This window comes from Pinus tabuliformis, chromosome 4_1 (genome assembly GCF_031772625.1).
Source record: "Pinus tabuliformis cultivar Carrire ecotype Pingquan chromosome 4_1, CPIR1, whole genome shotgun sequence".
In the NCBI taxonomy this organism is placed as follows: domain Eukaryota; kingdom Viridiplantae; phylum Streptophyta; class Pinopsida; order Pinales; family Pinaceae; genus Pinus; species Pinus tabuliformis.
Window position 1 is genome coordinate 316,495,862 of NC_142303.1, and position 23,693 is coordinate 316,519,554.

Here is a 23,693-nt window from a genome sequence, read left to right on the forward strand (position 1 = left end):
CTTCTTCCTTGGAGTTGTTATTGTCAACTCTCTCTCTTTCTTTAGGACACCATATTTGATGTTGATTGATATCATCAAACGAACTCTCCTTCTAGCCTCTTAACATACTTTTGCAATATGTACTACCAGGGATCCAAGTCATATCCCAAGCAAATCATCAATATCAAAGTTGTCAAATTATAATAGCCTCTTAGATAAGTTGTCAAATTTTGCTCTTTGCTCCCTCTGAAATCAACGTTTCTTTGTACACTTTATCTTCATATTGCAGCAAGATTCTGCTTCATCTTTCGTCAATGTGTTCTAGAATGAACTCATTAGCTAGAAGCTTCAACATCATGTCCATCAAGGTCCTTACAATTCCCTCTTTCCATCATGCTCATCATTTTCAAGGAGTCATCAACAAGCATGAGTGTTTCTTTACTTTTCCATCTTGCTTCCTTTAATATGTATCTGCAATTCTCAATCGCAAGTACAACCAAGCAAAATATACAAAGACAAAAGCATGATGTCGATTATGTCAATCTAGGGTTTCCATTATCTGTCAAGAGGTGTACTTCCAAGGTTTTGGTTACAAACCCTATATTTCCTTATCTAACCCTTATTAGGGTTTTAGTGGAAACATCAACCCTTTGATTTTCAAGCCCTAGGGTTTATTCAATTCAACCCTTGCTAGGGTTTTACTATATACCCTAGATTATTGCATACCCTAGACGTCAATAGCTAGGGTTTCCTTAGAGGGAACAACCAATAAGCTTTAGGGTTTTCACTCCTAGGGTTAGATTAATCTAAACTAGGGTTTAGAAGCCCTACCAAAATTCTTCAAGACTTCATAAGTCCTACATGTTGGTTTCTGGTAGCATCGGATGTGCTCTAAGCCTCAAAATTTGCAGGGAGGCTAGGACACATGTATTCCAAAATACTTAGAAATCATTTTGGGAAATTCTGGTCGTAGACAATTTTATTAAAATAATTATTTATTTTTAATGGGTGCCTAAGTCTAAACCTAGGAATTTAAGATAATTAAAGGGTATTAATCAAATTGAGGGTGAAACTTCTAGAAGAATACAGAGATTGAGTCTAAATGATCTAAGCCATTGATTAGAATCTAATCTGGGCCGTTGATTACTCAACTGGAGGATTATAAGGACTTCGATGGGCATTTGGAAAACATCGGAGAGAGATCAAGAGATTGAATTTCTCAGAGAGGGCAACACAATAGTTGCTAGAGAGAAGATCGAAGTGATTTCTTGTAGTGAAGGGCAGGGATAATTCTGGTTGGAGAGTTTCCTGATCCGGGAATACATCTTAGAGGAGGCAGAGAGATATCTAGAAGAGGTAGCGCAGAGGCTATGCTGGGCAGCGTAAGCTCACGCAGAGGCAACGCAAAGCTTCAGAGGGAGTCTGAAATTCAACTGGGAAGTCAAGTTCTATTGCCAGAAGCCGGGGTGTGAGACCAGAGAGCCAGAGGAATGAAGCTTCAGACAATAGGAGATCGGGGAGGAGGTGACGTAGATCCCTAGAGAGGTTGATGCAAAACTGCGTAGGTTGACGCAATAGCTGTGCAGAGCCAACGTGGGGCCAACCATCTAGGGCCTTGATCAGAGTCGGATCATGAGTGGTAAAGTGAGGTATTTCTCACTAATTATGTGCTAGTCAGATTCTCGGTATTGGATTGCCAGTAAGGCATCCAAAGATTGTATTAAGAAAACCACTGCTTAATAATACAAATCCTCAATTGCTGCACTGATTTTCCCGCATTGGGTTTTTCCAAGGACATTTGTCCAAAAATAACGGTGTCATGTGTTGTGTATTTCTTTCTTGCTCAATTTCTTGTTTCCGCATTTAATTTAATTGGTGAAGGTTGCAGTGTATTAGTTTTGGTATTTGCTGTAGGATACAATAAATAATTTGTTTAGTAATTTAACAAATAAAAGAAACTTAATCAGTTGTTGCAGTAGAAATTTGGGTCTTCCAAATTTTCACACTACAAACCCTAGAATATGTAAAACCCTAAAGGTTTTATATACCCTTTAGATTCAACATGAGCTTGACATAAATCAAGAAATACATATGATAATTATGCATACCTTTGCAAATTTTACCTACCTTCTTTCTTGTAGAGATCTGGATTCCCTTCAAGTGTCAAGTCTAATCGTCTTCCAACAAATGTGCCTTTTTCATCTCCAACTATAGAACCCTTTTGCTGAGCTGCTAGCTTACGCAGAGATGAACTAATTCTGAAAACATAACTTTTACCAAGCTAGCAAAAATATTATGTAACTTGTATCTAGTTAAGTCCAAAGCACTAATACTTTGCTTTGCAGCCTCAGTAGCTCAACTCCTCTTAAGTTGCCAAACAAGCCATAAGACCATTTTCAAACATGGCTAACAACCGGGGGCTAGGATCCACGACCATTGAGAATCCGACTGTTGCAAATTGCTCATCTAAAAAGAGATCTTCAGGAACTATAGATGCATTGTGAATGCAAATGATGCCCAATCTAACCATAAGCGTTGAGATGGGCAATGACCCAATGTTCGTTAGAAGCACGAGAACAATGGCAAGCAATGTAATGATCTCAAGAACCTCCTTGTCACTGTAGGTCCTGTTGAGTAGCACCAAGGGTTATGTCAACAAGGAGGAATAATGATACAAGGTGCAAAATGTGTGTAAAGGACAACACCCTACAAAGCAGTAGCAGGTAATACGTCCAGTTCTTGCGGATCCTGCTGCTTGCCTTTGCTAGCGACTCAACTTTGTCAAGGGACTTTGATCAACCATCTCCAGCCATGATCTCTGTGAACTGCATTCTTTATTGAAGTGTGCATACTATACTTTATCATATTTACAGATATTAATCACAACCCTTTGCAATGTTGCAAAGTACAATAGAGAACGAGATCTCATCTCCTTTTTCCTCTGTCGAGCTCCCACCATAACTTGATCATTGTGTGAGAGTGATACCTTTGTCCAATGAGAGATTTCGTGTCATAGTTCTATTCGAGCCTAATGAGATCACTATATAGAGCGAGCCTTAGCATGTTATATAATGCCACACAAAGACTGATCTATGGAACTGTTTAATGCGAGCCATCTCTAACGAGCCATCACAAATCCGAATTGTCTCAAATTCTGTTGAAATTTTGATGTTCTATGTTGTTACAATCACTTAAATCCATAACTTCTTTATGTTGCAAAACAAGTTAAGTAATTGTAGATAGAACATAAACCATGTAAACCATATGCACAATGGAAGACAACCAAAAACTCAATGAGACGTAGAGAAGTTAAGTCAATGACTAAGGCAAAACCCACAAGGGGAAAACCCAACCACATTTTTCTTCTATTAGAAATCAATTGTTAGCAGAGATACAAAGTACAATGAGAGAATGAAGAAGTTCACCCAAATATGAAGATCTTTGATAGCAGTAGCTGATGCAAACACTGAATCACTTTGGCTCTTCAGGATCTGCTCATGCTCTTCAAGACTCTCTTTCTCTCTCTTTCTCTCAATCTTCCTCTAGACTCTCCAACTCTCTCTTTCTCAATTTCGAATTCTCCTTTCACAAGTGCAAGTGTGTCAAATGAGGATGAGAGGCACAAATATATAGGAAGAGCAAGAAGGTCAGATTCGTGAGGGAGTAACTCCTATGCCTTGAGGAGGAGTTACATATGCCAAAATAGGAGTGTAACGTATGTCATAAAGGAGAGTAGTGTAACTTATGCATTTAGGAGAGAAGTGTAACTTATGCATTAAAGAGGTCTAAAAGCAATCTTTTATGATGAGTCATTAAAGTGTGTAAGAGAGTAGAAGAGGTGCGTAAGAGCATTAAAGATAGAGGAATGAATCCATTAAGAGAGAGAGTAACATATGCATTAATTGATGGGAGTTACGTATGACATGATTGAGTCTCATGATTGAGAGACTTGAATTTCTTTTTAATAATAATATAATAATATCATAAAGAGGATAATAGTAATACTATTAATAATAATATTGATGATTAAGTTAAAAATTAAACAATTGAGATTGATTAAGGACAAGTTAAGTATATTTCCATCATGTATATATGATTACGAATTGATGGAAGGTGATTAACTACTATTTTTGGGAAGTCATGGTTGCAAAGATAGACATGACTTTGTATTTTTAGAAAGTCACTTTAGAAATGTCAGAAATGAAATTCTATTCTAGGAAATTCATCCCATAGCTGTCAATTTTCAACACTCCCTCTCAACTAGGGAGGAGTTTCTTTCTGATAAGGATATTTGCTATCTCTGCTTTGAAACAGTGATATTACAATCTAATGAAGAAGAATCATCATAGGGGAGATACATCCATCAACCTATACACACATGGGGGGATCCACTTGTCAACACATGCCAAGGATCTCTCACATCCAAGGCTCATCACTGCTTGGGTGGATCCACTTGTCAACACATGACAAGGATCTCGCTCATTCAAGGCTCATCACAACCTGGGAGGATCCACTTGTCAACACATGACAAGGATCTCACTCATCCAAGGCTCATAACTGCTTGGGTGGATCCACTTGTCAACACATGACAAGGATCTTGTTCATCCAAGGCTCATCACTGCTTGGGGGAATCCACTTGTCAACAAGGGAAAAGGATTTCGCTCATCCAAGGCTCATCACTGCATGGGGGGATACACTTGTCAACACATGACAATGATCTTGCATATCCAAGGCTCATCACTGCTTGGGGGGATACACTTGTCAACACATGACAATGATCTTGCACATCCAAGGCTTATCATCTATGACCACCCTCTCTAGGAAGGGTTACATCTGTTAGTCCAAGTTGCTCTCTGAAAACCAAGAACTTTCCTTTCGACAAAGGCTTCGTAAGAATGTCGACGATTTGGTCATTAGTCGCTATATGATGAAGTCTTATTGCTCTTCTTTACACCATATCCCAGATATAGTGATATTTGATCTCAATGTGTTTGGACTTGTCATGGAACACAAGATTTTCAATAAATTGAATCCCACTCTTATTGTCAAAGTAAATTTTTGTAGCATTCAATACTTGCTCAAACAACTCTCCAAGGAGCTTCCTTAACCATACTGCCTCACAACTAGCCATGCTTGCAACAATGTATTCTGCTTCAGCCATGCAAAAGGAAACAAAATTTTGCTTTCTGCTCATCCAAGATATCATGGTAGATCCTAAGTTGAAGCAAGACCCTGATGTGCTCTTTCTATCAGTAGAGTTACCAACCCAATCAGAATCAGAGTATCCATGTAGCCTTACATTTTCGGTTGTATATCTTAATCCAATATTGATGGTCCCATGCAGGTACCTCAACACATGCTTTACAGAAACCTAGTGTACATGAGCAAGGTTAATCATGTATTGACTCAGAGTATTGAATGCAAAGCATATATCCGGTCAAGTGTTCACTAGAACATCAATGCCCCAATCAGTTGACGGTACTTAGAAGGATTAGCCAAATCAGGTCCTGCAACTTTACCAAAAAGCTTCTTGAAATTCATTTCCATTAGAGTATTTGTGGACTTACACTCAGTCATGCCAAACCTTTCTAGTAGTTTAACAACATATTTTCCTTGAGAAAGGAAAATCTCACCAGCCAAATTAGGTCCTGCAAATTTACCACAAAGGTTCTTGAAATTTATTTCCATTAGAGTATCCATGGACTTACACTCAGCCATTCCAAACCTTTCTAGTAGATTGAAAGCATATTATCCTTGAGAAAGGAAAATCTCACCAGATTTCTGCCATACCTCCAGGCCTGGAAAGTAGTGCATCAAACCAATATCTTTCATTTCAAATTCAAAAGCTAACTCCCTCTTACACTGGATATTAAGAGGTTCAACACTGGTCGGAAATAAATCATCAACATACAATGCCAAAATCAAAGGCATACCTTGGACTGTCTTAAAGTAAAGATTTGGATTTGCATTGTTTCTGGTAAAACCAAGCTTTATTAAGAAGCTATCTATGCGAGCATACCAAGCTCTTGAAGCTTGCTTCAAACCATAAAGGGCTTTCTTCAGCTTACACACGAGTTTTTGGATCAAGTACCTCAAAGCCTTGTGGTTGCTCCATAGATACTTCTTTAAGGAAGTCATGCAGAAAAGCAATCTTCATATCCATTTGGTGGAGAGACCATCCTTGGCTAGTAGCTAGAGCTACAATAGATCGGATGGTGGTGTAACAGGCAAAAGGTGCAAAAATTTCGTCATAGTCTATATCCCCTATTTCTGAGAGAAATATCTAGCCACAATCCTAGCTTTATTTTTTTCAACTCTGCCATCAACACCATGTTTAATTTTATAGAACCATTTAGAAGATATCAAATTTACCTTGGGGTCTTTGAACCACTTCCCATACATCATTATGAATGATGGATTCATATTCTTCAGCCATTGCATCTTTCCACACTTGGGCCTTTACAACTTCTTCAAAAGTGCACGGTTCAACTCGAATAATGTTGCTCATGGTCTCCTTTTAGAAGGAGGATCACATGGAGGACGATCCAAAGGATCCATGGGTTCATCAACAAGATCAATTTTAGCTTCAGGATCTTCTTGTATTTCAAATACATCATCTTGACTATCAAGATTAGCAGGAGGAAGAGGAGTGTCTCTTGCTTTTCCAAGCACCATATCTTCATCAAATGTTACATCCATGCTAAATTCTATATTTCTTTGATCAGGTACATATATTCTGTGAGCTTTAGAATTCTCACAATAACCAACAAACGTACCTTTCCTACTTGAAGCTTCCAACTTGTTCCTTCTATCTTTTTGGACATGGAAGTAGACAGGACAACCAAAGATCCTTAGATGCCCTACTTCAGGCTTCTCGCTAGTGAAGACTTCTTCAGGAGTCTTGTTGTTTAGGGCACGGTGAGGAGATCTATTTTGAACATAGACAACTGTGTTCGCAGTTTCTCCCCATAGAAACTTTGACAATTTCTGATCATGCAACATAGCCTTGACTGCTTCTATGATAGTTCTATTTTTTCTCTTGGCTACACCATTTTGTTCTCGATTATATGGTACAATGGTCTCTTTTCTGATTCCAACTTCTTTGCAAAAGTCAATGAAATCATTGGAAGTGAGCTCTCCTCCATTGTCAGACCTGAAAATTTTGATCTGCTTTCCAGTTTGTTTTTCTACTAGAGCTTTGTAATCTTTTAACATGTTAAAAAGGTTGACTTTTATTTTTTCAGAAAATAAATCCATGTTTTGTGAGAAAAATCTTCCACAAAGATAATATAATACAAATAACCACCAAGAGAAGCCTAACCACCAAGAGAAGTTATAGGCTTTGGTTGACTTAAATCAGAATGTACAAGATGCAATACCTGACTGGTTATACTTTTGCTTGAAGGGAATGGTCCCTTCACTTGCTTTCCACTTGCACATCCTTTGCAAACACCATCGCAATCAAATCTTATTTACGACATTCCGGAAACCATCTTTCTCATATGAGGTAATGCTTTGTAGTGCACATGAGCGGACCTTCAATGCCAAAGTTCACTTTGATGATTGATGTCATGGATTAGTGCATGAATAGGTCTTCCATTGATTTTGTATAGATCTTCACATCCAGATCCCAGAGTGAGGGCATCTCTCATGTTGGATCTCAACGACCAAGTGAGAACTTTACAATTTATGAAAGCAACTTTCATTCCTTTATCTTCTAAAGCTGATATGGACACAAGATTCTTCTTTAAACTAAGTACATAGAAAACTTCTTGAAGATTCAATGTTTTACCTTGATCCAGATGGAAAGAAATGAAACCAGATCCCTTTATGGGATATGTAGAGATATCTCCAAGAATGATCTTCAAATCTGTCTCCCTCTCAACTAGATTAGAGAGTACTTCTTTGTAACCAGTAAAGTGCCTTGAAGCACCACTATCAACCAACCAGCGATCACAAGAATTTGCAGGAGATGAACTAGAAAGAGCAGAAACAAGAAAGTACTCTGATTGAGTCTTAGTTGCATTATTATCATACCTTTGGTTCCTTGAGGAACAATAGTTTCCTTTATGAGTAGAAGGAGCTTATCTTCTTCTTTTGTAATCAGATTTGTTGGAGTGATTGTTGAAGTTGGATTTTGATGCTCTTTTGTTTTTTGAACAGTCATGAGCATAGTGGCCATGCTTGCGACAATTGTAGCATTGGACTTTTGATAAGTCTCTGGTCCATTGAGAGGCGTTGTTGGGAGTAGACTTTCTCGAATAGTGCATTCCTCTTCTTCCTTTTTTCTTTTTGCCTTATAGGAAGAAGGTTCTCCCTCCTCATGCTTGGGACTTCTCACTCTGGAAATCATTCTGGCTTCTTCTTGACTGCATTTTCCCAGGAGCTCATCAAATGTAGGATACTTGTCATTATTATAGATGGTAGTAATAAAAGTTTCCAAGAAGAAGGAAGACCTCCAAGCAAAATCAATACCAATTCTTTATCTAAAACAACTTCACTAGAAGTTGACAATTGATCTTTGATTTTTGATATCCTCATTAAGTATGCTTGAATGGTTTATCCTCTGTTCATCTTAACATCTTTGAGTTGATTCTTCAGAGAAAGAATTTGACTCAAGTTGTTCACTTGATACATTTAAATCAGCTTGCCATACATTTTTTTGGCTTTCTTCAAATTGGAGAGATAAGTGATGAGGTGGTCTCCAAGAGAGTCAAGGATAATTTTTTGAGCCTTGACTTCTCCTTTGTTGTATATGACTTTGATAACAACATTGAAATTTTCAAATGGTTCTGCTACCTTTCCTTCAACATATTCTAGAACATCATGTTCCTCAAGAGTAATGTCCAATTTGGCCTTCCAAGGGAAGACATTTGAAGCATCAACAAACTTCTCTTCATATTTAAAGTAGGAGGAAGACATCTTGATTTGCTCAAAATTTCAGCAACAAATAGAAATGGACAACAAGAGATATTTCAGTTGTAAATGAGATATTTCATCAGAAAAAGGGAAGTGAAGTTCCAATAGAAAATGAGCAGCAAGTAGAAAGAACAACAAGAGGTTTTTTAGCCAAAAGAGAGCTGTAAATGGAGCGAACACAAGCTAAATTTCAGTAGAAAGATTGCTGCAAATGGAGCGGACAACAAGATATTCCAGTAGAAAGAGAGCTGAAAATGGAGCGGACAACAAGCTATATTTCAGCAAAAAGAGAGTTGCAAATGGTGCGGACAACAAGCTATATTTTAGCAGAAAGAGAGGTTCAAATGGAGAGGACAGTAAGAGATATTCCAGCAGAAAGAGGGTTGGAAATGGAGTTGACAACAAGAGATATTCTAGCAGAAACAGAGCTGGAAATGGAGTTGACAACAAGAGATATCCCAATAAAAAGAGCGCTGGAACTCACAAAAGCTCCGATACAAGTTGAAATTTTGATGTTCTATGCTGTTACAATCACTTAAATCCAAAACTTTATGTTGCAAAATAAGTTAAGTAATTGTAGATAGAACATAAACCATATAAACCATATGCACAATGGAAGACAACCAAGAACTCAATGAGACACAAATAAATTAGGTTAATGACTAGGGAAAAACCCACAAGGGGAAAACCCAACCAGATTCTTCTTCTATTAGAAATCAATTGTTCAATAGAGATACAAAGTACAATGAGAGAATGAAGAAGTTCACCCAAATCTGAAAAAGATCTCTGATAGCAGTTGCTGATGCAAACACTGAATCACTTTGGCTCTCCAAGATTTGCTCTTGCTCTTCAAAACTCTTTTTTTTTTTTTTCTCTCTCAATCTTCCTTTAGACTCTCCAACTCTCTCTTTCTCAAGTTCGAATTCTCCTTTCACAAGCACAAGTAAGTGTGTCAAGTGAGGATGGGAGGTACAAATATATAAGAAGAGCAAGGGGGTCGAATTCATGAGGGAGTAACTCCTATGCATTGAGGAGGAGTTACATATGCGAAAATAGGAGTGTAACTTGTGCCATAAAGGAGAGGAGTGTAACTTATGCATTAAATAGGTGTAAGAGGAATCTTTATGACGAGTCATTAAAGTGTGTAAGAAAGTGTAAGAGGTGCGTAAGAGCATTAAAGATAGAGGAATGAATCCATTAAGAGAGAGAGAGTGACATATGCATTAATTGAGGGGAGTTACATATGACATGATTGAGTCTCATGATTGAGAGACTTGAATTTATTTTTAATAAATATAATAATATCATAAAGAGGATAATAATAATAATAATATTGATGATTAAGTTAAAAATTAAACAATTGAGATTGATTAAGGACAAGTTAAGTGAATTTCCATCATGTATATATGATTACGAATTGATGGAAGGTGATTTACTACTTTTCCGAAGTCATGGTTGCAAATATAGACATGAATTTCTATTTTTAGAAAGTCACTTTAGAAAGGTCAGAAATGAAATTCTATTCTAGGAAATTCATCCCGTAGCTGTCAATTTTCAACAAATTTGATTTATTGCAAGTGTGATATATTAAGGCCATTTACTAAACCGTTTTTTGTGAGCCACTAGATTAGCGATATCACAAAACTATTGTTGAGAGTTACTGAAAAATCACCACCCATTACAAAAATTTGACAAGCTACGAACTATAGTCACATATGCGATCATATAAATCAAATCATAGAGTAGAGTGATGCGATATCATTGTAACTATGATGCAATATATCTTATGACCTCATGTTTGAGTTGGAGCGTGACGAATTGATTCTGCAGATGTTCCAATGCTTCTTTAGCATTAGGAAACATCATCCTGACATGGTCATAACACACATGCAGTCCATTTTGTCCTCATCTATGGGAGGCCATGATGCCATTTCTAGGATGTTGCAGTCTAAATTGTTGGCCATTTGGAGGGAGGAACAATTGGTTTCACCTGCTGCTTATGAACTAGCTGAAAGGTTGGTTGAGCAGAACATTGGGTTGTTTAGGAGACAATTGACCCAATAGGAGTTGCGGTGGATTTGTGTTGACCAACCTTGCAACAAGAATGAGCTGAGGAGGAAGGGTCTTTGTTTCATTTGTAAGGAACCTTGGGGACTAACCACTCATGCATGGGTGACACCGAGGAGATGAGAGGGGTAGATCAGGTGGAGATTCCTTCTGACTTTTAGGATGAGGATTATTCTTCTGTGGTTGGGCCCATGGTTTTTTATGAGGATATTTTTGAGGAGTGTGAGCAGTCATGGGGAGTTGTCGACAATGACTCAAAGATGCAACCATGTTTGGTAGAGGAGATTGATGAGAAACAAATTGTTCCCATTCAACATGAGCAACACATAGTGGAGCATAGTGTGCGTGATGAGCCATCTTTGGAAAGTCAGCTAGTGCCTCATGTTGAGCCTATGACGGAGGGGGATGAGCAGCCATCCTTAGGGCTAGCCATTGATGAGGAGCAAGTAGATGTACAAACAGTCAGCATGGTGGTAGTATTTGCAGACACTTGTCGTCAGGAGGTGTTGGAGCCAGCGAAGATAGTTTTGCAGGAGATTAGTAGACTGGGAGAGTGTGGAGTTTCCGGTTAGATGAGGGAGGATCTTTTGGAGATGGTGGTGCATCCATCTTTGGGCCTACCCACTAATGAGGTGTAGATATGTGTAGTGGCAACCAACAGAGTTGCGGTATTTCTAGGCAGTAGCCCTCTTCAAGAGTACATAGACATGGCTTGCAACACAACTTGCCCATTTTTTCCCATTATAGAGAGGGATGAGATTTCTTAGATGAATCTTATCGATTGACCGGGCATAGCAGCATGAGTTGAGCGTGGACCAACAACAACATGGTAGACTTGTTCCTTACACCGGTGTCCATGCCTTGGATTGGCATTAAATCATGAGTTGGTATCCTATTGATGGAGTATCATTCTTAATCAGGGACACAATACAACAAGAGCCCTTAGACAAGAGGGTTATTGCATGTTTCAGTAGGAAGTGTGATGTGGACCAACAGTTGATCAATATTCTAGTAGCACTAGCCCAAAATCAACAGAGTGGGGTTGACCTTGGCCTATGCCAAAGGTTGGATTGGAGAGAGGTGATGAGTTGGTATTCTATTGGTGGAGCAACATCTATAGTCAGAGACAGAGCACAACTCGAGCCATGGGGGATGGATGAGGATGATTGGTTATGGTGGTTTTGGGATCCAGGTGGATCCATGGATGGTGGATTGAGTCAACGGTTTGTTTGGGATTCAAGTATTGAGGGACCCATTCATGTTTGGTTAGCTTGGAGGCATGGCGTGGTACAATGGTTCATTTGGGATCTTGGTATCAATTTACAAATGCCTTTGCAGTGGACAGATACAGATTGCTTGAGGGCAAGCAATCTTGGGGCGAGAGGATTTGTCATGTCCCCATTTTTATTTTCCTCTATAGTACATGGTGGATTTCCAGGGCACGGATGGTCATGTCATGGGAGCAAGGTTATGTCATCAAGGGTCCCTGGGGAGTGTTGTGGAGTTTTTATGGGATCCGATGGCATTCGCTTGGCATATTTTATCATCGGCACAACTTGCCTTTTGTTCCGTTGCATTTCGACAACTTTCATAAAACAGGGTTATTATTGGGAATAACTTAATTAATTACGCTCAAGGTGGCATTCTGAGAGGAATATTTGACGGAACACCTTAGTGTAATAACTCGTTGGAACTAGAGCGAGAATATCAACAAGATGGGATGCTGAGAAGTGATTTCTAGTGATCAGAGAGAGTATGGTGGGCGATTTACCATTTTCCCAGATTAAAAATAATTTAATTAGTCATTAAATTAAAAAGGGAAAAATAATTAATTGGAGGAAAAATGCCAAAAGTGACTAAAGTGAAATAAAATAAAATTAAAAGATTAGTTAAGATAAAGTCAAGAGAGGAGCTTCTAGAATAATATTAAAATAAAAAAATAAGATGCTTTTAGATGCTTGGAGGTCTATCCATTAGATCTATAAAAGAGGAGGAGGAGATCATTTGGAGACATCCTTGAGTTGAGCATTTTTCTTGTGGAGAGGTTTGGAGAATCGGGAGTTCCCAACTTCAGTTGTAGGCCCAGAACGAAAAGCCTCGGGGGACACAACATGAGTGGGCGAGAGCACAAGAACATTGTGGGAAACAACAACATCAACAGTGGTTCAACTTGATGAGTTTACGATGGAATTCAAGAAGGACTTCTTATTTGTCTCTTATCTATCTACCACCACCAACACCATGAGTGCTTGATACCTGGATAGTGGTGCATCACACCATATGATAGAGGCACAAGAGCTAATTAGCAATATGACAGAGAGTGACTTAGTTTTGTCTGTTGAGCTTGGTAATGATGCCAAGTATGCAGTGAAGGGGGTTGGAACTATTAAGTTTCAACTAGGGTTAGGAGGGACATTTTGAAGCCAAGAATGTGCTATTCATACCAATACTAAAGAAGAAATTGCTATCAATATCAGTCAATAGCTGACAGATGATTTGAGGTTAGATGAAGGAATGGGCAGGTGCTCATTTGTCTAATAGACTCTAGCTTAGACACAACAATAGCCGTCTGGGTTAGAGAGCACAATTTATATAGGTTGACAAGCAAGCTTGTTAGGCATTGAGGCATGCTCTATAGCATGTGAAGGCTCCTAGGAGCACATTTAGGGAGAGTAAGCTCCAAAGAAAGACATTGTGCTGGGACCGGAGGGATAGCCAGTTCCAAGTGGCGCGTTATGAAGTAATTCCCTCGCTAAGAGGGAGTGTGCATGTTTGTAGCTCGGGCATGTACTGCTACACAAGGCTAAGTTTCTAGGTGTGTGGAAGTCACCTAGTACACCCTTAGACATGCGTTCTTATGCTGGACATGTTAACTGTTGAAGAATCTAGGGCATCTGAGTTATGATGAGATTCTTCTAGCAATGATAACAATTTGTGAAGTACTTTTACTTTTCTTGTTAACACGATCTTCTTCTTGTTATTATTATTGTATGTTCTCTAACTTCATCAAACAATTACCAAAAACACAAGAGACAAGAACACAAGATGTTGGCTCTCAGCCAGGGCAAAACCTCTATCTCCTAGAGAGGAAAACCCTTCTTCAGATTTCTCTTATTGAAGCTTCAATTAACAAGTGCCAAACCCTAGACCCTTGACAAGAAGATCGTCCAAGCGCAAGTCAAGCCTTTTTCCTTTGATCCGAGATCACTTCTTTGTCCTCCTCCTTCCGGCAGTTCGTCCTCCTTCTTCTGGCACTTCGTCCTCTCACTGTGTTCTTCTTCCGGCAACTGATAGCAGCCCTAGTTAGGCTTGCCTTAGAAGAGATATTTCTTTTTATTCCTTTATAGACTTTCTCACTTAGGAAGAGGACCTTTTACCTTATCCAATCAAGCTCTTTCTTTTGATATGGTTGCAGATCTGATGTGGCAGCAGTGTAGCCCTAATTCTTTGCACGTGTGAGAGGATTTATTCATGAAATGGTGCTTGACTCCTTCTCTTTCCTTCGCTTGAGTAGTCTCCTTCTTTGCTTGAGTAAGAGGCCTAATAGGCACTCTTTCCTAGCCCAACCAATTCTCTTTGTATGACTGCAATAGGAGGGCTGTTATGACAGCAGAGAGAGCCTCCCTTCCTTCGCATGTGTGACTGTAATAGGCCTTAAGACAGCCCTATAAAACTCAGTTTTCTTCCTTCCTTCTTCGTTGCACTAGAGACACCTTTCTTCGTCCTTCTTATACCCTTTACTCGTCTTCCTTCTTCGCTGATTTCAGAGATGAGATGATGGTTCTTTTGTGATGTCGTATGACCCTTTATATAGGAGTCTGCCCCTCCTATTAGGCCAACTTGATCTCTATAATTCGGATTGCTTCCTTTTATGATGCCGACATATGGAGGAGGCTTGTGACTTTGCTTGGAGGTATTTCTTGGACTCTAATACATAAATATACATGGTGTAGCATGCCCTTAAGGGTCTTCAATATTTATTTTGACTCTTTGACTACCCTATAGCACTTTGACATGTGCTAGACCTATGCAATGAGCAAGAAACTCATTTCTATAATTTACAAAAATAATATTTCTTTTCTTTTACAAGTACAAAGATCAAAATTACATTTATGAAGACCGAACCTAGTTACGCTTTCTTCAACATTAACTATACTGTACACTGGAGTGGTATAAATTTGTTAGACAAATTCTCCTTAGGAAAAAATATGATGTTAACAAATGATTTTCTAGGGTTCTACACACTAGGTGAAGATGACAGTTTTGTGGCACCATATGTTCTTTGTATTTGAGCAGTTTGTTGACTGGAGCATAATTTCCTCCCATTGAGTTGGCAGTAATGGCTTGAGACACCGGTGGGAACTTTCAGATCCCCAAGTCTGTCATGAGTTGTCATCTAGTAAAACAAACCTGAAATGACTAAATTTTAATGTATAGCCCCACCTGATGTACAATATTGATGCATATGTGTAGGTCTAGAAAAAGAGAGTTTAACTGACTAAATCTGAATGTGCAGACCCACTTGTGTTGAAGTATGGATGCATGTATAGGTCAAATGCATAACTTGTTTACATTCATGAAGCTAAGCATTATGGATGGATGCAAGATTTTTCTGTTATTTTGTATTATTGATGTTGAACTTCATGAATGCAACAATAAAGACATTATCAAATGTGATAATGAGTCATTTTTTGTAAACACTAGTCAACTTCCCATCAATTATGTTGTCGAAATGGATCTCATTCATTAAACTGGGACACTCCAGTTGTGTAATCAAATTCATATTCGAATAAGGTTGTAATCAGGCAATTATTTGCAAGTGCTTAAGACAGGAAGAGCCTATATTTTTTCCACTAATATATTGTGTTTTCATCTTTGTCCAATGAAGTCCAAGTCAGTAGTGTCGAAGTTGTCCTTTAATCTCTGATAGAATACAAGGAAATTCTGGTTACTTATTTGAATTTAAAGGAATTTAAAGGATAGAAGATATTTTCTTGTGGATATTTACTTTTAGTTAGTCACTCATCAACCTGAGTTGTAGGATACATGTATTGATGCATCAGGGCTTCAATGGGAGTGTTGATGTTCACTGTTGTGAGTTTTTTATTGACATGGTGAAAGGCTTAATTTTGTTTGTTACTAATCCTGGATTTTATTGAAATCTTCTATATTTTAGTGGCCATGTCTTCAATGAAAAGTAGTAATTAAATTTGTCACATGTTTTTATTTCCATATGTTTTGTATTTATTTCAATGAAAATTAGTAATTAAATTTGTCATATGTTATGCTTTTGTTGTCTTAGACATTCGAGGAGGCGGATACAAAACATGATGGGAAGATCGACAAGGAGGAGTGGAGGAGTCTCGTTCTGCGGCATCCTTCTCTGTTAAAAAACATGACTCTTCCATATCTAAAGTAAATATCATTTCTTCTTCATTTCCACTTCTCTATGAAACAATTTTTTAATTTTATACAACTTGAAAATTTATATTTTTGGGAAGCATATCTATGGATTCAATGCCAAACTACCTAGATAGTTCTATAAGACAAAACTAGTTGAATATAAATCAGAATTACTGGCCAATACAGACCCATTTAATAATAGTCATCCTGACAGTTGGAACCAATTTGAAATGAAAAAAGCTTTATATTTTTGAAGTGTACAAAGTTGTATAGGCTCTGCTGAAATTTCATAGATTTTTGGCTAGATTTTTTTTGCAAAATATAAACAACAATAATAAAAATAATAAGGTGAGCAGCTTTGTTTCATAATTTTTCAGGTTGGGAATTGTGTTGCAGATACAGTATTCTATGAATGTGTTTGTATTGAATCATTATACCTGCTATATGATCAGAAGTCGCCTGGTCATGCTCCGACAAGAATTGTTTTAGTATGTCATATTCCATATATGTAAAACATGGGAAAGTGCTGAAACGACATGACTATTTAAAAATTCAAAACTCATCTCTTATGTGTGTGTTAAACCTAGTAGAGGATGGTAATGATGTTGGTCTAGGCTTGAGGCCTTGTTCCTTAGATTAGTTACACCCCATGTTACTTGGGAGCGGGAGCGGGAGCGAAAACGGGAGCGGGAGCGACCATTTTCAGAAGCTCCCGGTTTGGGAGCGAATCCCGGAGCGATTTTTTAAAAATATATATATTTTTTATATTTTTTAATTTTTGATACATATATTTCAACAAAAACATGTAGAATGATGAATTAGATATAAAAAACATAAAAAAGCATAGATTGAACCATATAACAACAATCATCTAGAAGTTATAATCTTCATCAACCACGTCCGCAAGTTAGTAACATAGTAACATACAACACATTGAGTCTCATGATTCATCAATCTTAAAGTTTCAAGCTTTCAAAATTCAATATATAACATTTATCATCATTGATCACCAAAGTTGTACTTGTAAGCTAAGTGTAACCATTACAACAAATAATATCTAACATGAAATGAAATGTTATAAAATGAAATGAAATGAAACAACTTTCAACTTTCAACTTTCATTACTAATGAGTTATAATTGCCAACTTCAAACTTAAATTGTCATATATTGTTTAAAAAAATATCATAATAAATATGAAAGAGTCAATAGTTATAAAAGCTACTAGAAACTAGAAAAGAGAAGTAAATCTATTATCTATTTCTTATGCTTGGGCCTCTTGCCACCACGAGAAATGTCTAATTTTTTAGTCTTGTTGCAAAATCAGGATCTTTGTCATTAATATCACCCTCCAAGCATTAATATCCAGAGGTATCTTTGTCATTACCTTTGTATCTGTATAGGGATCTTTGTCATTAATATCACCCTCTAAGCATTAACATAAGATAGAAAAAGCATAGCATGTCAAGTCAAGATTTTGTTTGAGTGATGCGTACATTTTTAGAAGGGTCATGATAGAGGAGTTCGACAACCAATGTCACTAACATCAAGGTACATAGAGGGATTGGTACTCTTGATTAAATATGAGTTCCATACCCTAATACATGACAAAATTCAATGGAAACATTGCAATCCCCCAATCCTGAAATCCTGAAAAACTGATAAGTTTGCTGGATTTTGAATGAAATCTAAAATTCTACTTTCTCCATATGAAATCCAATGAGGACGAAACTACTCTCAAACATCCTGAGTCATTTCATGGTAATGTTAAAAATTTAAGTAAAAGGATGAAAATGAAAATTAAAGAAAATGTCACTTTTACTTTAAGAATTTAACATTACCATGACTAGCATATCAATACTAGGGCCTAGACTTGATCATTAAGCTGCCCCATTCAAAAACTATTTGTTTCTTTAAAAAAAAATTGCATTTCGAACATTACTACAAAAAAAAATTGCAAAAAAGGCAAAACGCTCCCGAAAACGCTCCCGAAAAGGCAGGGAGCGAAATTTTTTTTAGGGAGCGCGCTCCCGACCCGCTCCCGAGTCGCTCCCACCCGGAGCGCGGATTGGGAGCGGGAGCGAGGGGGGGGGGAGCGCTCCCCCGCAACTATGGTTACACCACATTGAAAGCAACATTGGGAAAGTTACAACTGTCACCTCCACAGGTACTCCCCTCGTTTTTGTTGTTGGATACAATACCCACAAGAGATGCTTTCCCAATAGATCTTACAGATTAAGTAACCCAAATCGACTTTAGGCCAAATGCCCCCTAAAGGTTCTACAACAAGATTCACCCAAGGACAAGTATGCAATGATTGAGGCTTTGGTTGATTAGGGTATAATTTTAAGAGAGCGAGTTCAAAGGACCCTATGGCTAAGTCTAGAGGACTTCGTGTGATTAATAGAGGCTCAAATAGGTTCCCAAACACATGCAATAAATAAAGAAATTGCACTTTGTTGTCACAAACTATGGTTTTAATCAACATTATAACATGCAAATATTTTATAACAACAATAAGAAAATGGCCCCAAAATTTTTGATAAACAAATGTAAAATTAGGGCTGATCCGTGAGTAAACAAGAGAACAAATTACAACACTTTTCAATAGATGAAAATACATGTAACAACAAAATAAACCCTAGATGTCAGCCCTAGTTTATGGCGGAAAAATATTAGAATAATGCTATTTAGTGTTTAATGCTCATTCTTATTCGCTGTTTCTATTTTTATCTTTTTAGCAGTTTTTTAGAAGAAATTGGCTATTTCTATTTTCTAATAGAAACTTGATGTTTCTATTTCTGTAAAATATCTCTATATTACTTATTGAGCTTCATTTGCTCATGTAAATCAATTCAATTCATTCATTGATTATGGTATCAGAGCACAGGTATTTCTTTCGAAATAATTTTTCACTGTTTGAAAAATTTCGTGTTCATTTCGAAATTGCTCTTTAGGGGTTTGAATTTTTTTCTGAGGCATTGATGCCGAAGACAGAATCCGAAATTGAAGAGCATCATGTCGCCGAGGCACTGTTGTCCCTCGAGGGTTGGCGTCTCTGTCCGTTGTCTGCGTTATAGTCTTCTTCCGCTGCCTCGTGTTTTGAACCCACAACCTCTAGCTTCATACAAAAACCCACATTGACTTGCCCATTTAGGCATTTGGATATCGGTAACCAATTTGGCCACTGCATTAGGAAGCCACGGTTCTATTACAGGTTAACGAAAGAAGTTTGAGTTGTGTTTGGACATTATTGCTGCCTGTTGCCATGAGCTTGTGACGTGAGCTCACCAGCTTCCATATAACGGGATGACGCGAGGATCTATTTCAGGATGACGCAACACTTTCGGGATGCCTGCTTCCAATTTCGGGACAACGCAGATTTAGCCCTGGGACCGTTGCTCTCCGTGAGATTCGAAAGTACAAGAAGAGTATTGATTTGTTGATAAGGAAGCTGCCGTTCCAGCGCCTCGTGAGGGAGATTGCCCAAGATTTCAAGACAGATTTGAGGTTCCAGTCATCGGCTGTGGCTGCATTGCAAGAAGCAGTGGAGGCATATCTGGTTGGGCTGTTTGAGGACACCAACCTGTGTGCCATCCACGCCAAGAGGATCACTGTGTGTGCACGTCCGACGCAGGCTCTACAGCGGGCTCCACGTAATTTTTTTTTCTGCACATCAATTCGGTTGGTGTCTCAGACACAGCAAACTCCACGCGTATCCATTCGACGCACCTTCCATATTTATTGTTAGAACTCCGAATGAGACTATTTCGACTCGGTCTAGTTCTTCCGATACAACTCTTTTGGGAGGGGTACAGGAATCAATCATGGTTTCTGTACAGTCTTCGCAGGTTTCTCCTGGCGGTTTGCATTCAAAACCCAGCGTCCGACTTTCTCCTAGCAGTTGTGCTTTATGCCTTGAGGCAATAACACCAGGAATTACTGTATCAATAGAAGCTGTTCGTTGTGTTGCAGCAGCAGTGAATACCTCTACAACATTAACCGTGACCATCCTTCGTGGCTCATTTTTTATCGAGCAAGTCATCAGAATCTTTTGGGTGCATCGTTCTCTGTGCCTCAATTTTTGAGTCAGCGGATTTGAATTTTGTTTCCAGCACCTGTTAGATTTTGTCTGGATCAGCTGGCATCGGCATTGAAATCTATGCCAAAATTCTTTGTTGTTTTCTGTGTCTTGGGAAACGTGCAAATGGCCTCATTAACTAATTTGATGTTGGAAGGCAATCAGCGCTTTAATGGCACCAACTATAACATCTGGAAACTGAGAATGTTGACCATTTTTGAATATAGGCATCTTGATCAGCTCGTTTTGAGCAAAGAGCTCCGTCCTGGTACAACTGGCACCGATCAAGATAAGTTTGATGATCAAAATTGAGAGGCTATTATGCTTCTCAAGCTCTCTGTGACTGATGATTAGTTACTGTAGATTACTTCTGGCAAGATAGCTGCCGAGATCTGGGAACATTTGAAGGCACTGCACGAGACATCCGGCAAGAGTAGAGCTTTCTTTCTCAAGAATCAGTTGTTCTCCATCATGATGGATGAACATATGTCTTTACAGGAACATCTTAACAGGATTAAAGACATTCGAGATCAGCTCGAAGCCATTGGTTGGACCATGGAGGAAGAAGATATGGTAGTCATCACTTTGAAAAGTCTACCAAAACCTTATGAGCACTTCATTGAAACACTCAACATTACCTCCACTAATGTTGATCTGAAGTTTCCGGAGTTATGCACCAAACTCATGCAGCAGGATCGTTGGAAACAACAGTTTGGTAGTGGTGCTTCATCAGCCTCCTCAGAAAATGCTTTTGTTGCCAAATATCAGTCCTCTCAGTCCTTTCAGCAGAAAGGTTATTCTCAGCCTTTTGACCCTGCTAGGAAGAAAAATGTGCAGTGTAATCACTGTTACAAGTTCGGCCACATGAAGAAAGATTGCCGACAGAGGATTGCTTCTGAACAGAAGAAACAGGGAGGGCCCCATCATACAACGAATGTTGCAGAACATTCCAAGCAGATAGAATCTGCCTTTTACGCCTTTATGGCTAAAAGGTCTTCAGATCATGGCCCGTCTTCTGCCTGGTACATTGACTTTGGTGCATCACGCCATTTCTCTCACAGGCGTGACTGGTTTATTGACTTTTCATCTTTCAGTGATTCCGTGGTATTCGACGGAGGTGAAGAGTACATAGTGGTTGGCAAAGGTACAATTCAGATCCAGTCTGGTGGGCACACACTCATCTTCCTGAATGTATACTATGTTCCTGGTATGGAAATTAATTTGTTGTCTGTCAGCCAGATTATGAGGAACTCTCCTCAGCTTGATGTGGTGTTCAGTGCGCACAAGTGCTCCATTATTGACAGGGACACTAGTCTTACTGTTGCTGTTGGCTTAGAGGATCATGGTCTATACAGGGTTCTTAACACTGGAGATTCTCCAGAAGTAGCTCTAGCAGCTCGTGTTTCTCCTATCAACACTTTATGGCATCAACGATATGGGCATCTAAACATGCAGTATCTCTCTTAGCTCTCTCGGAGGGACTTGTGTCAGGGTTACCTGATATTCAAACTCAGCAGTTGGGAGTATGTGGCCCTTGTAAAGCTGGCAAGCAACATCGGTCTTCATTCAAGGATGGAGAATCTTGGAGCGCATCTAAGGTACTCCAGTTAATTCATGCTGATATTTGTGGTCCTATGCATACATCTTCTATTACTGGTTGCAAATATTTTTTGCTTATTGTAGATGATTTCAGTAGAAAGATGTGGGTGTATTTTCTAAAAAATAAATCTGTTGTATTTAGTATCTTTCAAAAGTTTAAATCCTTAGTTGAAAAAGAGTCTCGCTGTAATATCATAACTCTTAGGACAGATAATGGGGGGGGGGAATTTTGTTCTTCTGCTTTCTCCAACTTCTGTGATATTCATGGCATCAAACGTCAGTTAACTACACCCTACACTCCTCAGCAGAACAGTGTTGTCGAACGCGGCAACCATATGGTTGTTGAAATGGCTTGTTCCATGTTACAACACAGGAGTGTTCCAAACAAATTCTGGGCTGAAGCAGTATTTACTACTGTCTATCTTCTTAACCGATCACCCACTCAGGATGTTAAGGGGAAGACTCTCGAAGAGGTTTGGTCTGGCCGTAAGCCTAAGATTAGTCACCTAAAAGTATTTGGCTTAGTTGCATATGTTTGGATTCCAGCTGCTAAGCATTCTAAGTTGGATTCCAAAAGCCAAAAACTCATGATGACAGGGTACAATGATCATCACAAGGCCTATAGGTTGATAGATATAGCCTCTGGTCGTCTTAGCTTCAATCGTGATGTAATATTTGATGAAGACAGAGGATTCTTTCAGTCTCCTCCTTCTGAGCATGTTCTGAGGATCAGCCTCATAGTGTTCTTCTTCCGGTAGGTCCACCTGATGGGAGGGATGAAGCAACATCAGTATTTGGTGATGCACTACCTGACTTCCTCCGGAAAATAATCCTCCTCTTGTTGCTCCTATTGTTCCTGAGCCTTCTTCATCTCCTCCTGATATTGGTTCCTCTACTCTCTGGCCTAAATGGTGGGCTAAAACCATTGGTGATCTCCGGGATAATGAGCTCCTTGAAGGTAGAACTTCTAGACATAAGAGCAAACAACAGTCTACAGTAAATTTTGCTCTTATGGCTAACCTGCACAGTGTTTTTGAGCCTCAAACCTATTCAGAGGCTAAGGGTACACCTGAGTGGGAAGGGTACACCTGAGTGGGAACAGGCTATGGAAGCTGAATTCCAGAGTCTTCAAAAGAATCACACTTGGACCCTTTCTGATCTTCCTGCAGGGAAAAAGCCCATTAGCTGCAAATGGGTGTATAAAGTGAAATACAAAGCAGACGGAACCCTAGACAAGTATAAAGCTCGCCTTGTTGCTCGAGGGTTCTCACAGAAGGAAGGCATTGACTATGAGGAGACCTTTGCTCCTACAGCCAAGATGAGTACCATACGGCTTGTCCTTGCCTTAGCAGCTCAGTTCAATTGGAAAGTCCATCAGATGGATGTAAAGAGTGCTTTTCTGAATGGTGACTTACAGGAAGAAGTCTACATGATGCAGCCTCCAGGATTCAAGGTTGCCGGTCAAGAACAGAAAGTCTGTAGATTAGTCAAAGCACTCTATGGTCTGAAACAAGCTCCTCGGGCTTGGTACATGAAAATTGATCAGTACCTCATAGATCATGGTTTTCTGCAGAGTCCATCTGATGCAAACCTGTATATCAAACATACTAGTGATGATATTCTGTTTGTGGTTGTCTATGTGAATGA

The 23,693-nt window shown here is 38.8% G+C and overlaps 1 protein-coding gene across 3 annotated transcripts in view; it reads left to right on the plus strand.

Moving 5' to 3' along the window:
• The window catches only part of LOC149175562 (calcineurin B-like protein 3), a 201,958-nt gene that overhangs the window by 163,117 nt on the left and 15,148 nt on the right, over positions 1-23,693 (plus strand). For all 3 annotated transcript variants that reach the window (XM_089419710.1, XM_089419712.1, XM_089419711.1), the window contains one exon: positions 16,268-16,380. In XM_089419710.1, the coding sequence (XP_089275836.1) occupies positions 16,268-16,380 (113 nt within the window). The remainder of the gene's footprint in view (positions 1-16,267; positions 16,381-23,693) is intronic.